The sequence below is a fragment of the Prenolepis imparis genome, unplaced genomic scaffold (genome assembly GCF_030444845.1).
Source record: "Prenolepis imparis isolate NDT839.2.m4 unplaced genomic scaffold, iyPreImpa1.0 SCAF_7, whole genome shotgun sequence".
In the NCBI taxonomy this organism is placed as follows: domain Eukaryota; kingdom Metazoa; phylum Arthropoda; class Insecta; order Hymenoptera; family Formicidae; genus Prenolepis; species Prenolepis imparis.
In genome coordinates, this window is record NW_028141165.1 from 5,524,012 (window position 1) to 5,538,745 (window position 14,734).

At 37.2% G+C, this 14,734-nt stretch overlaps 2 protein-coding genes across 2 annotated transcripts; one reads left to right on the forward strand and one right to left on the reverse strand.

The window, feature by feature from the left end:
• Positions 1–484: 484 nt before the first annotated feature.
• Positions 485–3,570, forward strand: LOC145938171 (sodium channel protein Nach). Its single transcript, XM_083041604.1, has 12 exons — positions 485–581; positions 662–804; positions 908–1,095; positions 1,239–1,389; positions 1,527–1,672; positions 1,779–1,863; positions 1,933–2,196; positions 2,340–2,445; positions 2,633–2,689; positions 2,782–2,908; positions 3,039–3,145; positions 3,257–3,570. The coding sequence occupies exons 1-12, from the start codon at positions 533–535 to the stop codon at positions 3,568–3,570; spliced, it is 1,737 nt and encodes a 578-aa protein (XP_082897730.1). The 5' UTR covers positions 485–532.
• A 100-nt stretch (positions 3,571–3,670) lies between these two features.
• Positions 3,671–8,862, reverse strand: LOC145939051 (sex peptide receptor-related protein 2). Its single transcript, XM_083043102.1, has 10 exons — positions 7,739–8,862; positions 7,295–7,322; positions 7,118–7,176; positions 6,792–6,982; positions 6,487–6,689; positions 6,046–6,238; positions 5,763–5,924; positions 5,437–5,602; positions 4,206–4,354; positions 3,671–4,001 (listed from the first exon to the last, which is right to left on the reverse strand). The coding sequence occupies exons 4-10, from the start codon at positions 6,902–6,904 to the stop codon at positions 3,794–3,796; spliced, it is 1,194 nt and encodes a 397-aa protein (XP_082899228.1). The 5' UTR covers positions 6,905–6,982; positions 7,118–7,176; positions 7,295–7,322; positions 7,739–8,862; the 3' UTR covers positions 3,671–3,793.
• Positions 8,863–14,734: the final 5,872 nt, after the last annotated feature.

Sequence of the window (14,734 nt, forward strand, 5' to 3'; positions counted from 1 at the left end):
AGAAAACCAATCAGCATTGCGGAAAAGAGGCAACAATACTTCGAGACTTTCGAGAATCGATTTAACATGCACTTTTTAGAAATGGATGCGTCTCGTATTTTTGAAAAAAAAATATAAGGACAACTTCTTCCAATTACTTATCCGAAAATTAGCAGAACGTATATATAATGAATCTTAAATTATATAACTATATTATATAACAATTGTTGAATATATTACTTCAGTATGATAAATGTCCGATCTTTACGAGTAATTTGTTTGAGTGAATGCTAAGATATTAACCATCACATGGGAATTTTAATATCATTCTGAATTTACTTAGGGATATTGGATAAGGAAAATTGAATATGAATATGACACGTAGCGATCGAAACGAAAATAAAGAATAGTTGAACAAAGAAATTACAAGCTCGCGTTCTCCTGCAACACATTCAGTCATTCGATGGATCTCTCTAGCATATACTAGCTTTTTTCCAGTTGTATCGGTTTTTCGTAAGCTTTTTACGCGATAGCTTCAATTTTTATTAGCGACATGAAGACACACTGGGATAAGAAAGCTAAATCAAAAAGTTCGAAACGTGGTGAGAGACGTGGCTAATTATAATTTACAAAGTTTCATTATCCTTTTTCTAATATATCATCGAATCGCGATATATTGCAGGACATCGCAAATGTTTGACGCACGCTATAAAGGGATACGTGAACAGATGGTTTTGCGTTTATTGCAAGAACACAAGTCTGCACGGCTTTCGTTATATAACAATGGACAGATCGACGATGATCGAGAGTGTCCTTTGGTCTGTGGTGAGAAACTTATATTATCTCTTGTGATCTCTGAAAGTCTGAAGCGAACACTTAAGGAAAGCGATGAAGAATGACTTACGGAAACGCTTTTCACTCTCGATAGGTCTGCGCATCGTCCATCATATTCTGCGCTATACTCATGCTACGTTTATGGAATAATTATTCTAACAATCCTATAGTAACGGTCATCCATACGACGAATCCGATATGGGAAGTGTCCTTTCCCGGTGTCACGATATGTAATAACAATAAAGTTTATCGTCCGCACGCCGACATTATCGCCAAAAAGTTGTAAGATAGCAATAAGATGCAATTTTTTTTTGTCTTTCTACGAAATCACGGTCAATTAACTTTAGATTAGCGGAGCTAAAGAAATCCGGTATCTACTTCATTTTACATTTACGCGAAACAATATATGTTGCGCGATTTGACAGATATATGAATGGATTCAGCATAGAGGAGAGCGATAAATTTTTCTTTTCCCTGATGAAGCTAATAAGACCCGATAAAATTTCGATTGACAATATAACTGCACAGCAAGTCCTCGATAATCTTGACACGACGGTCGAAAAGCTCATGAACCAGGTGAGCTTCTCGCTGAATAAGAAAATGATTATTTTATTATTAATTATAATTTTAATGAATTCACGTTTAACACACGACAATCTGGATAATATTATAAAAACCTTCAGAAATTAATAATATTGCTCATACACATACAGTTAATGCAGCCTTGCAGCGCATTACTGGTGAGATGCGCCTGGATCGGAAAGATTTACGATTGCAACAAGATCTTTAAAACAGTCAAATCCAAAGACGGTTTTTGCTGCGCCTTCAATTCCCACTACAATTTGAACGTCATGCACAAGTAATTAAAATTACAAAAATTAAATAAAGGCACAATGCTCGCGAATACTTTACTTTGAGATCAGAATCAGCTGTCAAATAATTATCTGTTGGTTCGGAAATTTCAGCATACTCCATGAAAAGATGCGCGATTTTAATTCCACCGATTTCAACATCACCTCCGCGGATCTGCCGGGTGTGCATAAGATTCTGGTAATTTGTCGTATTAATTTCGGGAGGTATCTTTAGAGAGTACCGTATACAATCTTCTGGTCTTTGTAGAAAGCACCGGGGAGCGGTCGCGATGTGGGACTTACGGTTGCCTTAAATGTCGAGGGTCACACGTACAAGGCTACCTCACGTCCTTACATAGGGGCCTCTGTTATGATACACGATCCGATCGATTTCCCCGACATTGGTGCACACATGGCATCCGTGTTACCTGGACACGTCTTGGCGATATCCGTCGCCGGTACTTCCGTCAAAAGCATGGAAAATTTGCGATATCTCACTATAGAGAAACGTCAGTGTTATTTCGACGAAGAGGTAAATAAACCGAGATCCGATTTGGTCCTATATCAAATACAAAATACAGGTCCTATATCAAATACAAAATATGCGTGACCCGATATTTATTTAAAATTTCACACGTTTATAACGAATAGCTGTGTGTATATGTATGTGCACAGATACCAGGTGAAACTCGTTACAGCTATCAATCTTGCATATCGGAATGCATAGCGAAAAATATACAGCGATTATGCGGCTGCTTGCCGTTTTACTATCCGGAGATACGTGAGTCTTTACACGCAAGATTATAAATATTTAAATATTAGATATATATTTTTGTTATATTAGTTATATATATTTTTTAAATTTAAATTTTATTTTTTTAATGTTACATTAATTAGAACAAAGTATTTTGCATTCAGATTCTTTAATGTAATAATTTAGAATATTATAATCTTCGATATGTTGACAGACAAAGGAATAAGGACATGTTATCTGCCCGATCTTGATTGCATTTTAAGCATTCGAAGTATGTAAAATTTTTAATCATATACATTGTATTTTATATATCGTAGTCAAGCAGTACATAAGATCAGTAGATAATTACCAGATGGTTTTCAGGATCAACAGATTATTGGAAGATAGGAAATTGCAAGCATTGCCTACCTCAATGCTCCGATATGATGTATCATACCGATGTAGAAAACATTAAGATGGACAATAATGTGGAATTCGAATCCGATATAACGTGAGTCTATTTATTTTTCCAATGACAAGAATATTAACTTTCTCTCTCTCTCCCTTTCTCTCAATCGTGATAAACAATTATTTGTATTATTTTTATTAAACGAAAAAAAATTTATTTCTACATCTTATAGACGTGGCTTGAATATAAACAATGTGTCCTTCATGCATGTATTTTTCGGTGATCTGTCGTACGTCGAATATCGTAGAGAGAGTATCATCCACTGGGATTCGCTTCTCGGTGAGTTGTGAATCTCGTAACAAAAGAAGTGATTTTTTAATCTAATTTTGATATAATTTAATTGGCTAAAAAAAAATTTATTTAAAAAAACGCACGCGTGATTTATTTCAGCATCCTTCGGCGGGATTTTTGGTCTCTGCCTGGGCGGTTCCGTGATAAGCGTAATAGAATTGATTTACCTCTTAGTCAGACAATTCTTCCAGAGACAGCCTCGTGAAAGACAAGAGCGATCGTGTACTAGTTTGCCGCCAGCATCGGAAATGTTTCTATCGATTCCCGCGGAGAGAAGAGAGATTCAGAAGCCACGAAGCCATAAGAAGTCGAACGACAAGCGTGTCTTCGTCACGTGGTATCAACCAGCTCTTCATCCACAAACTGAAACGATGAACTTTGGCGACGTATATCGCGATCCCATCGAGTTTTAAAAATCTTCCCTAACATATTCAAGTCAATTATCACGATTAAGGGCTAATCAATATTTCTCGGATAGGATAAAGAATGAACGTATGTCTGCGTTTGTGTGAATACAATTATAATATTTATTATTATTATCGAGCAAAATAATTATTATTTATTATACTTCAAGTGTGACGAGATTTGTAGACACGATTAGGAGCTCTCACTGTGTATGGCACATTTTACAATATACTATAATACAAATATTTCACACTTAATTTTGTCTTTCGCTTGTTGATTGAAATAAACTCTCCGTCTCCTCGCACAGTTTCTCTTTATAACGCGTTGCGGAAGTAGCATATGCTTCAAACGCACGAGGAAGCAAGGGCTCAGCAAGCAATAAAGCACGAAATTCGTCGAGCTCGCCAGCGCGTTTAGAAGAGTCGCCCACATACGAAATCTGCGAAAATATAACGTACGGGATGTATAAGTAAACCGACCAGAAAAAACCGGGATTTCCGGGAATGTTTATCGGAATACGCGATCGACGAGAAAAACATTGCCTCCGGTGCATGCGATATTTTATTGTTTTAACGATAAACGATAAACAATCGTACGATCGTTTTGCACAATGATGATAAACCTTCGATTGAAACTCACTCACCTTTCCATGAAGATCTCCTGGACTTTGAAGGGATCACCGCCGTAAAAGAGGGACATTGCGCTGCGACGTGATGCCAAATGAGTTGGCAGCTCGCCCACCAGGAACAGGAAGACAATGCCGATCAGCATAATCGTCAGCCGCGCTTGATCCTGGCAAATCGATGAGGCAAGTAATGAAACACAATTTTTTTTCACGAGACAAAATTTTTTGATATTATTTTATTTAAATAAAATATTATTTTTCAGTAAATATTATTTTATTTAAATAAAACTACTTTTCACGTGATTATTTTCAGTATAATTGTCAGCCGCGCTTGAGCCTGACGCAAATGGCAAACCGTTGAAATAAGTTAATAATAAAACGTAATTTTTTTTTCTCACAAGAAAAAAATTAATACTATTTTATTTAAATAGAACTACTTTTCACGCGATTATTTTCAGCAATTGTCAGCCGCCCTTGATCCTGACGCAAATGGTAAATGAGACAAGATAATAAAACACAATTTTTTTCTCACAAGAGAAACAAATTTTAATATACTATTTTATTTGAATAAAATATTTTTAAAAATATTATTTAATTTAAATTAAACTACTTTCTACGCGATTATTTTCAGTAGTCTGCATTCGAAATGTATTCACCAAATGAAGTAGAATACAATTCACGCGATCTTCATTGATACTAATATTTTAAGCAAATAGTTAATTATCTTGGTAGCGTAAATAGATTGAATTCGTTTGCATATATGATATAATAAATTATAATAAAAACATTATCTGCACCAAATAACGAGAAAGTTTTAATAATTGCTCTCACAAAAACACGATTCTACCATGTTGTACGATTTTCGTACAAACTTTTCCAATTACGCGCGACAATAATGACTTGCACGGGACTCTGTTTCTGGATACCACTTGGTTCCCCAATGAGTTTCATGCAAATCGCATCCTGAGACACTGCTTTAAACTGGAGAAATACGGACGTTCGTTTAGGAAAGCAGGAAGTATACGCTCGGAAGTAGGATAGATTTTCAAGTAGTCTCGAGCGAAGTCTTGTGATTTCAATTTCTAAAGTTTGGAACCCCGAGACACTCCCTTCGGACGAAGACGCCTTCTTAGCATAGGTCAAAACTAATTACAAAATTATCTCTCCACAGGAGTTTTTTTACCGTTTCCCCACGTGCGGATATAGTAAATATTTTTGCGAATTTTCGCAAAATGTTGTGTTTACGCACCCGCAGACGATTTCCTTCGCGTATGTTTTTGCGTTTCAGCAACAGCTCTCTCTGTTTGAGGGCCTTCTTCACGAAGTAGCACATGATGCCGTTCGCGACGAACAGGAATACGGCCGGTATCAAGCCGAATATTATAAACTGTAGCCAATTGTGGAGATTGAACCATCTGAAAGGACCGGATGCAATTTTGTCGACCGAAATTGAATTCGTGCGAAAAAATATATCGTCGCGCGCTACTTTTGAGAAGTAAAGAGGAAATTTTCAAACAAATCCACTTTTTTTTTAGATATGAGAATATTTTTTTCATGATATGGTTCTTTACTTACCGCGAGTGGAAAAATCTGGTCGTTATCAAATCGCCGCGACTGTTATACGTGTACATGAAGCAATACGGTATGTTGATGAAAATGGCAAAGCAGCTGGCGAATGTCATCAACTTGCGTGCAACTTGCTGGCGGCAGAACTTTGGCGGTTTGCATCTCGGCATGCTACGCGAAACAAACTTCTCGTTAGAGATTTCGACATACATAATTGAAAATACAGCTTTCTTTCATGTATAAGAGTCGTATAGTGAAAAAAAATAATTTGTATATTTTTATGGGTTTTTACCAACAAACTGTTATCAATCTGTCCACGCTCACGCCTAATGCAGCCCAGACTGTGATATTCGATGTAACGGAGCCGATAGGAAAGTGAACGAATGCGTCGAATTCCAGCCATCCTTTGTAACATCGAAAAATGCCCCGGGCTAGACCGGAAAAAAGGAGCAGGATACAAGTGACTAGATCCGAAGTTGCCAGCACTACAATGTAAAATAAAAAAAAATTAAAAATAAAAGGAAGAGAGAGAATGATATAAAATATTGAAAATATAATTATACGAGCAGCAAAAAAATACAATAAACATTTCCTTAGCTTTCTCCTCTTTATCGAAGCACGCAATTATCATCACGATTACGATCATTCTCTCGGAACGTGTAATAATAACGAGACGAGGGTGAAATTTAGCGCCGATTCCATGCGCACAGCTGATTTTGACGTTTCCACCGACCTGCTAAATACGTGTACGTCGACGCTTTTAAGTACGTCTTCGCCTTCAAGTGGACCGCGAGAATCAGCGAGTTTCCGATTATCCCGAATGCGGCAACTACGGGAATGATCACGGTGTATCCGATAATGCCCCAGATGCTCGGTTCGACCGTCCACAGTCCTTGATGTTGCGTGTGCTTGCTGGGGTATCTCAGAGATTTTGATCTGGAATCAATGTTGTTAGTGTGTCTGGATGGAGCGCATCGCTGATCACGCTCTACATCATATATAGCATTCTCTTTCTCTAGATCTCTCGCTTTCTCTCACCGTATGCATAGTACGGTCATATTGTACATCTCGGTGATGTTAAAATATGTGGGTCTCATCGCACCATTCGCCTCGTATTGGTGCATTCGCGACGAGAAGTCTTCTCGACCCATTTCCTTCGCCCGGAAAACTTTCGCAAAGGAAGAAGAACTCTACTCCATTCTCGTGGGATATCCGAGTGTTCTGCTAGGCTGGCGAAAAGCATGGCATTAGGCTCGATTTTTAGCTCCCGTGAGTCATTAGCTGAATCGAAGCCTGATGAACGTCGGAACCGGGATTATGAAGGGGTGGCTGAATCAGACTTAGTGAACTTACGGGAAACTTACCGATTAGCCCTCCGTCGAACAGCGAGACGATTCTTTCGCAAAATGCTTCTTGGGTGTGTCTACTCTCCAGTAAGTAAAAATATATTTTTTAATAATTTTTAATTTTAATAAGTACATACAATTATATAATCAATTTTTCATTGAGAAACAAATAACAATTGCAATTTATTTACTTACCACTTTACTGTGAATTAATTGTAGTCTTCTAAAAAAAACCAGACTTTTAAAACGAATTCCGAAAAGCGAGATATTCGCGAATGCAATCGTCGTCTCAAAATGTTATCGATGCTCGTGAAGCGAGAAATGTGAATAAAAGGTCACGTACTTCTAAAAACTCTCGCGTACGTGCAAAAGCTTTTAAACGTTTCAACAAACTATGCCTGTTATTCAATATTTCGTATATTATCTTTATTTATGAATTAGATGTGTATCACGGAAAAAAATATTAATTACCATGCCTAAATGTTAGCTCTAGTAATATTTTTAAATTATAATTTAGTAGAAAATTTCCTGTTAAATAATGGTAAGTAAAAATTTCAGGTGTAATGTAGGATGTAATATAGGTATACCTAAAATGTAACTACGGTAGCTAATATTTTTTTTCGTGTATATTTGTTCTACCAATTTTTTGAAGTGGAAAGTCATTGGCTTCCTTTAATAATGACCACACGCAATATTATATAATTTACTCTTTATATACGAATAACTGTGAAACGTTTAATAAATTTTTTAAAATAAAATATTGCACCACGCTTGGAAAACAAATCGATTGGCTCGTTTTGGTTGGGTAAAATTGAATTTTAACGCGCGTCGATGAGAGAGATTCGATCCGTCCTATCGAAGGATGTTCAAGAACGCTACGAGCTACGCGCCATCGAATATATCTACTGGATATCAATGAAATTCTGTGGCAATAAAAGTTTCTCTATATTGGGAGAGGGGTTTGCGCCCCGATAATCCCGCGATAATGGATACGCAAATAGTGGGTAGGTACGTGGAACGTGGTACACACATCCGTCTCGCGATCGATTGAGCATTCGCTGATAAGGTCGACCCGAGCGAAAAAAATCTCGGATGTGTGTGAATCCCTTGGAGTTTACTGGCATCTCGGCATGCGTTTATTGGGGCGGAGGATTGGCGGAGGATATATTTTCGCTCTCGGGACGGAAAACGCGGGCGGGTCATCGCGTCTTGTTGTTACACGTGGCAACCCTTGGGATTATTTAGCGTTTACTGTACACGCGCCGCATTGCAAAAAGCCTACTTACGCTATATACGGCTACACAACGGTCGGCTTTGATGTATCCATGGAAACAACCGCGATAACCATTATCGATCGTATATCGGCCACGACCACTTTCAGTCAGCCCTCGCGACATTAAATTAATGTTATCGAAAATTTAGGCCAGCAACGCTTTGCAACGCCTCCAAGTGCCGGGACCTGATTTTCGATCGAAAAACCGAAAATCAATCTGTCGTCGACTTTGTAAATCTTCCTTCCCGGCGCTAAATAGACATTTAAATATTATTAATTTCCACGCACACACACCCTATGAGCGAGAAAATTTAATACATTGTCAAACAAGTTGAGAGGATATAATATCTGGATATAACAAGTTTATAATATTCGAAATCTTAGGGGAGATATTTTCCGATAATTTTAATGATACGAGATATGAGAGTGTTTTTTAAATCTATTGTAATCGTTGATAATGATGATAAAGAAATTGCTATTGTATTATTTAGAGTTATTGTATATAAAATAAAGCAGGATTTAATATCTCTCTAATATATATAGAAAGAGAAGAGCAAATAATAAAATTAATATTATTAAATTTGACATTATTATTTTATTTAATTTATCTATATTTCAAATGAGCTCAACACAAAATTATTTAATGATCACATAAACTATGTTTATATTGCCACTGACATATAGATATTGAATTTATTATTTTTAATGATGTACATTTGTATTGTGTTTATTATAAATTATTTTTTACTACATTTTTAAACCTCATCATATTCATCATTTTATAAAAAGTAAGATTAGTTTGTTCACGAGGGACCAATCGTAAAGCAAATCTCTTCATTTTCGAAACACAAACAATATTATTTCACGTACGAATCTCCGTTTTTATAGAATCCTCTTATCGCAAATTCGTATATTTTTTTCCATACGTACGTTTTACTATATAAAATTACCGTATAATATTTGAATAATATAAATAAATTGAAATATGAATTGTGTATTCTTTAGATCACTGGACTTTATATCAAAATGGTATATACTTGAAACAGCGTTGTTCCATGGAACGAGATCTGAAATCTCGTAAATGCGGAAATAAATTTTTATTTCAGAAAAAAATAAAATATTCCTGAAAAGAGATAGTCGCGTGGTTACCTAAATGTTTCGAAAGAGGGAATTTTATGGAAATACAGAAATTTGAAAAATCTGATAAACGCAAATGGTCTATGAATATCAGGACCGAAGAAATTCTGTTCTCGATAAGTGGATCGCGCGTCCTTGGGGTTTTTGTCTGGGATTTTTTTGGAATTTACGGATACATCGCAAAACATCGGAAAACAGTAGCATTCTTCTAGTATCCAAAGAAACGAGAGATCCGGAAGAGATAACTGTGATTTTAGCGTGCGAGGAAGTTGCGAGACACACGTAACGCAGGTCGCAATGCAGTTTGATGCACGTGCCTTTACTTATTAATGCATTTAATTAGAAGTTCATGTTTAGCTTTCCGCGGCTCGTTTGTGCGACGACAAGAGTCGCTTCTCCTGTTTTCCCCACGTGGCATCGTACGATGTTTAACTCCTCTGCTACTATACTATCATGGACACGGACGCACACAGGAATTCCACTTTCGCGACGGTTCGCAATTTCAATGGCCACTCGAGAGTCTACGTTCGCCTCGTCAATCACGCTTAATGATGTCTGGAATTTATTGCGAAGCAACGTTGGTGAAGCGCGCAAAGTCGGTTTCAAATTCGTGTATACGAAATTCTGATATACTGATATACTGAGTTGCGTCGTAAGTTGCATAAAATGACACGTATACGTGTTGTGCTTTTACAAAGAACGAAGGTAATTTTAATAGAGAGAATTATAAGAGTTTCTGTGTGTGTGGATATTAAAATCATTATTTTTTATTTGTAAAAGTAAATGTTTATTCTGTACGTTTTTCGATCCTAATACTTTCGGCCTTCAGCCTCTGTCAAATACAAACGAACGAATAATATGAGTCATGAATAATAATAATAACTTAGATTTCACATATGATAATACGTAATTAATCGGAAAGATGCATGATTTATATGATTAATCATACAATTAATGCATCTTTCCGAGGTAATTTTCCTCTGGAGAATACGTTGCACTTAGGAATTGATTTATTAATAAAATTGTTTCCGATTCGACGTATAGAATTATGTATTATGGAGAACAAGTTCCGCAAATGAAGACTTTAATTCCGCGGCTGTATTATTTATTTGTAAATCTTCGACACGAGGCGAGAATTATCCCAGATTGCGTATAAGAACGCGCATGTCAGCGGATATATATATATAACAATTTAGAATCCTATTCAAATCCTTTCACCACGCGTTTTAAATGTTGAATTCATTGAGGGAGGCCGAGGAGCGAACGTAGTGAATTTTTTATTGTTCGTTTACAAATAATGCGTGGGCGTGTAACAGCGTCATTTAGCTTCGCTGTGTGTTTTATCGCCTCTATATTTCTTCTTTTATCTTTTTTTTTACTATATTATCTTTTTTTTCACATTTTATACGTGGGCATCAGTTCAGCTTTCGTCGCGTCATCCGTGATGAAATATCTGAAAAACTTCCTCGGAATTTTCATATAATGAGAAATGTGAATATTTTTTTCGTCGAAATACTTTTCGCAAAGCCTTTTCCCTTCGGTAATCGATCGAAACTCAGTTTACGATCACGCAAAACCAGTCTCTAATAAATTATTTCAACGCTCGTCACCAAAACATTTTTTATTCGTCTATTATTTATGAAAATCTAATCGTGTGATGTATCTCAATATCGTAAATCTAATATATATAAAGTATCCAAAATTATCACGAAAGGCCATCCCGGAGACCCTTTTAATGATAGATCTCTTAGTCTCTTTGAAGTAAATTTTTCCTCGTGCGATAATATGGAGGATTAAGTATTTATAATATATTATTTAACTATTAATTTTACAATATATTATATAATTTATATTTAATAATTATTAATTGCAATTTTAAAAATTTTTGCATCACGTGTATATATCGTAATTAAAACTAAAGTTAAAATTTTGTAAAAGTAAACTTTGTCTATAAAATTAACTAAAGGACGTAACTTTGTCATTCCCCAAAGTTTAGTTCTTTAAAAGCTTTATAATTAAAAAATTATTAAGTTTCGAGAAAAAACTACGTGGCTAAAGAAGCTATCGTTAAAACCCACATCCCCAGCGATACTTTTGAAATATCATGCGAGGTCTGGATTAATTTTTGTCTCTATTATGTCTCGCAAATGCGTAGGCATTCTCTCCCTCTCTCATTACTTTACTCAATTCGCCCCAATTCACCTTTAATTCCTCACCGCCATAAATACAAGATCTTTTCTTCGTTTTGATCATTGTTTCTCTCAATGTGTATCCGACGTCCGAGGGTGTAACTATAAATATAGTACGACTTTCCGGTCGATTAGAGCGAACTGCGTTTCAATTAAATTTTGCGAATCAGTAGCAACAGCAGCTGATTGGTGCAATACGTCGTCTATCTATTCTCATTTATCTCTTCTTTGGATAAAGTTCCTGCGCAGTTTTACATGCTGAAGTCTCGCGGCTCTTAATTATTCGGCTCGAAACCTTGCCTCCTTCATACTTCAAAGCTGTCGAACGCGTTTTATCTGCATCGCAGCGATGCATCGCGCATTTCGCCTTTCTCTCTCTCTGGTCGCAAAAGAAGAGAAAAGAGAAAAAAAACGAGTAAGCGCGACGGTAACGGAGATAGGCTCGATGCATTGTCTTCACGGCCCAGAAAGTCTCTTCGCCTCGGCGAACTCTCGAGAGGGTCACCGATCTGTGAATAGGACCTCGCCACCCCCAACCTCTTATCCCTCACGCCACTTATCGCCGGTCCTTTATCTCGCCAGTTCTCTTTCTTTCTCTCTTTCATGCACATACACACACACACACACACACACACACACACTCTGTCTGCCTCTCTCTTAGAGCTGCTGATACGGAGAAGTGACCAGTCAGGCTCTATCGAGAGTCCGATCGATACGAATCACCGAGGTGAGTGTGCGACACCCTTGTCACCTGCTCAATCGTGCAGGTGTGCGTGTACATTATGCTGTCGAAATGTGCACTGACGTATAATTGTGCGTTCAGATAATTATTGTACATATATAGATATAGGTACGTCGCGGCTGAACTTCGAGATTGGCCGACGAATAAGGAGCGACGAGTGGAGGAAAAGCCTCTACGAAGGCTCGAGGATTAACTTCTTCATGTATTATCTTATATTCTATATTTCCTCTCCGTTAAATATAAATTCTCTTAAGGTTCGGATCCTATAAAAAGACGGAAGGAAAATTTTGCGGGATAATTGGCTCGAAAATAACCGTGAAACTTTATTGGACGTTGTATGTCGCACGTATTGCCAGCCCTCTTTCAGGCGCAATTAATCGAAAAGCGGATGGGAAGAAGAGAGGTCAAACTTTGTTGGGCGTTCAGAGGAAACTCCGCGAACCGAGCTTCAAAGGTTTCGACGATGAAGTTGACGAACAAAGGTCGTGTTGTGTTAAGAAGTCTCTCTCACACACACAGACACACACATACATATTATAATCCGTGATAAAATATAACACGTGTTGGTGCCAAACCTTAACACCTCGAAAGAGATACCCCGAAGGATTAAAAATCAATTTCCTGTAAGCCTTTGAGAATTCGCGAATAATGATTTACGAAAACAGGAAACGGTCGTCTCTTTCTCTCCCTCTCTCTCCTATCATCATCGACTTAACGCTAATTTAACAAATTCGAGAAGTATTGCGCAATCAGCAAAATTACGGAGACAGAAGGGAATAAAATGTTCTACAAGTTTGAAACAGTCACCTGTGAGTGAGACCTGGTTTAATTAATCAGTTTAATCAGTTTAATCAGTTTAATTGAAGCAAAATGCGTGCATGTATTTCCTTATCACCGTCAGCCGCGGCTTAAGGCAACGACGTGCCACGATTAACTGCAACCGAATGTTATCGATGTTCGCCGGAGGCTGTTGTTCTTATCAGAAGCTCTGTTTTGCCACCGTTTGCCCTCCACGTGTTCTATCGATCTCCTCATAGAACAGGAAGCCTCCCGAAACCACGAAGTCAAGTTACGCTCGAATATTGCCTCTCGACACATCCTTTTTTTTATTGTTATTCTCAGTACCGTGGAATTATAAAAAATTGCCTTTCCAGTGAATATATTTCATTAATTAATTAAAAGTACCGTACGTGCACAAATTTCCTGCATTTTCGAATATTAAAAATCTTCTCAATATAAAATATTTTTCTCACTTTTATCACCATCTCCGTTCGTGGAAAATTTCTCAAGTTCTTCTTATGAAGAAAAACTCTTCGATAAATCGAAGCGGCAAGTCTCGTTATTTAATAACTATACTAATTTCTTGGAAACGCGTAACAATAATGATTATTGTCTCGTAATCATTATTTTACCTGCAATTACGATTATTACTTTACCTAGCGTCTGATCGCAAACCGCAGTTTTGTTTGACTATCGGTTATTTTACATGTCTAACGTTGAAGTACCGAGAACGTGTACGAAACCTCGGCAACATTAAACATGTTTCGTAAGCTAATTAATTCCGTAACTCGGTCTCTCTCTCTTAGGGAATTTAGGAAACTATCGACATTGCATAATAGTTGTTTGTTCGTAGCCGCACTGATATTTAACTCGTCCGTTGCAGGTGCACGAAATACTTGTGGATTGTTGCACACATCGTCTTGGTGACATATCCCTGCATTTCTCTCCAGGATAGAGAATAGCCTTTTACCGTCATACCCGTGTAAGCGCATTACGCAAACAATCGATCTGGCGAATCCTCGAGATTACATGCCAAAGGCCATATGGCGAATTGTGTGCTCACGTAAAACATTCAAATTGAAATCTACTCGAATGTTAGAGACCGACTCTGGATTTTACTTCTAGAAACCGAAGAGACTGGAAGACATTAAAGTGAGACATTTTCATTAAAAGTATAATCCTGAGAGAAATGTGTAATTTGGCGAGGGAAAGAGATTTCGCGTCTATTTTAAAATATATTTCGTGAAAAAAAAAAGTTCTATATAAAGACGAGAGGAAAAGAGACGTTTCATCTCGCGAGGGAGATGAAACGTCTCTTTTCATGTTGACGAAGCCTCCGCGGAAGCCTAATTCCTATTTCGCGAAAATTTACATCGGGATCGTTTATCAACCCTTTACAAGCAACGCACGTACACGTCGAATCACGAAGAAGACAGATCTTAAAGAGACGAGCTCCTTGTTTCCCAGGACCTTCAATTACTCTTCAATTACTCTCAAGTCCTTGAACTAAATGA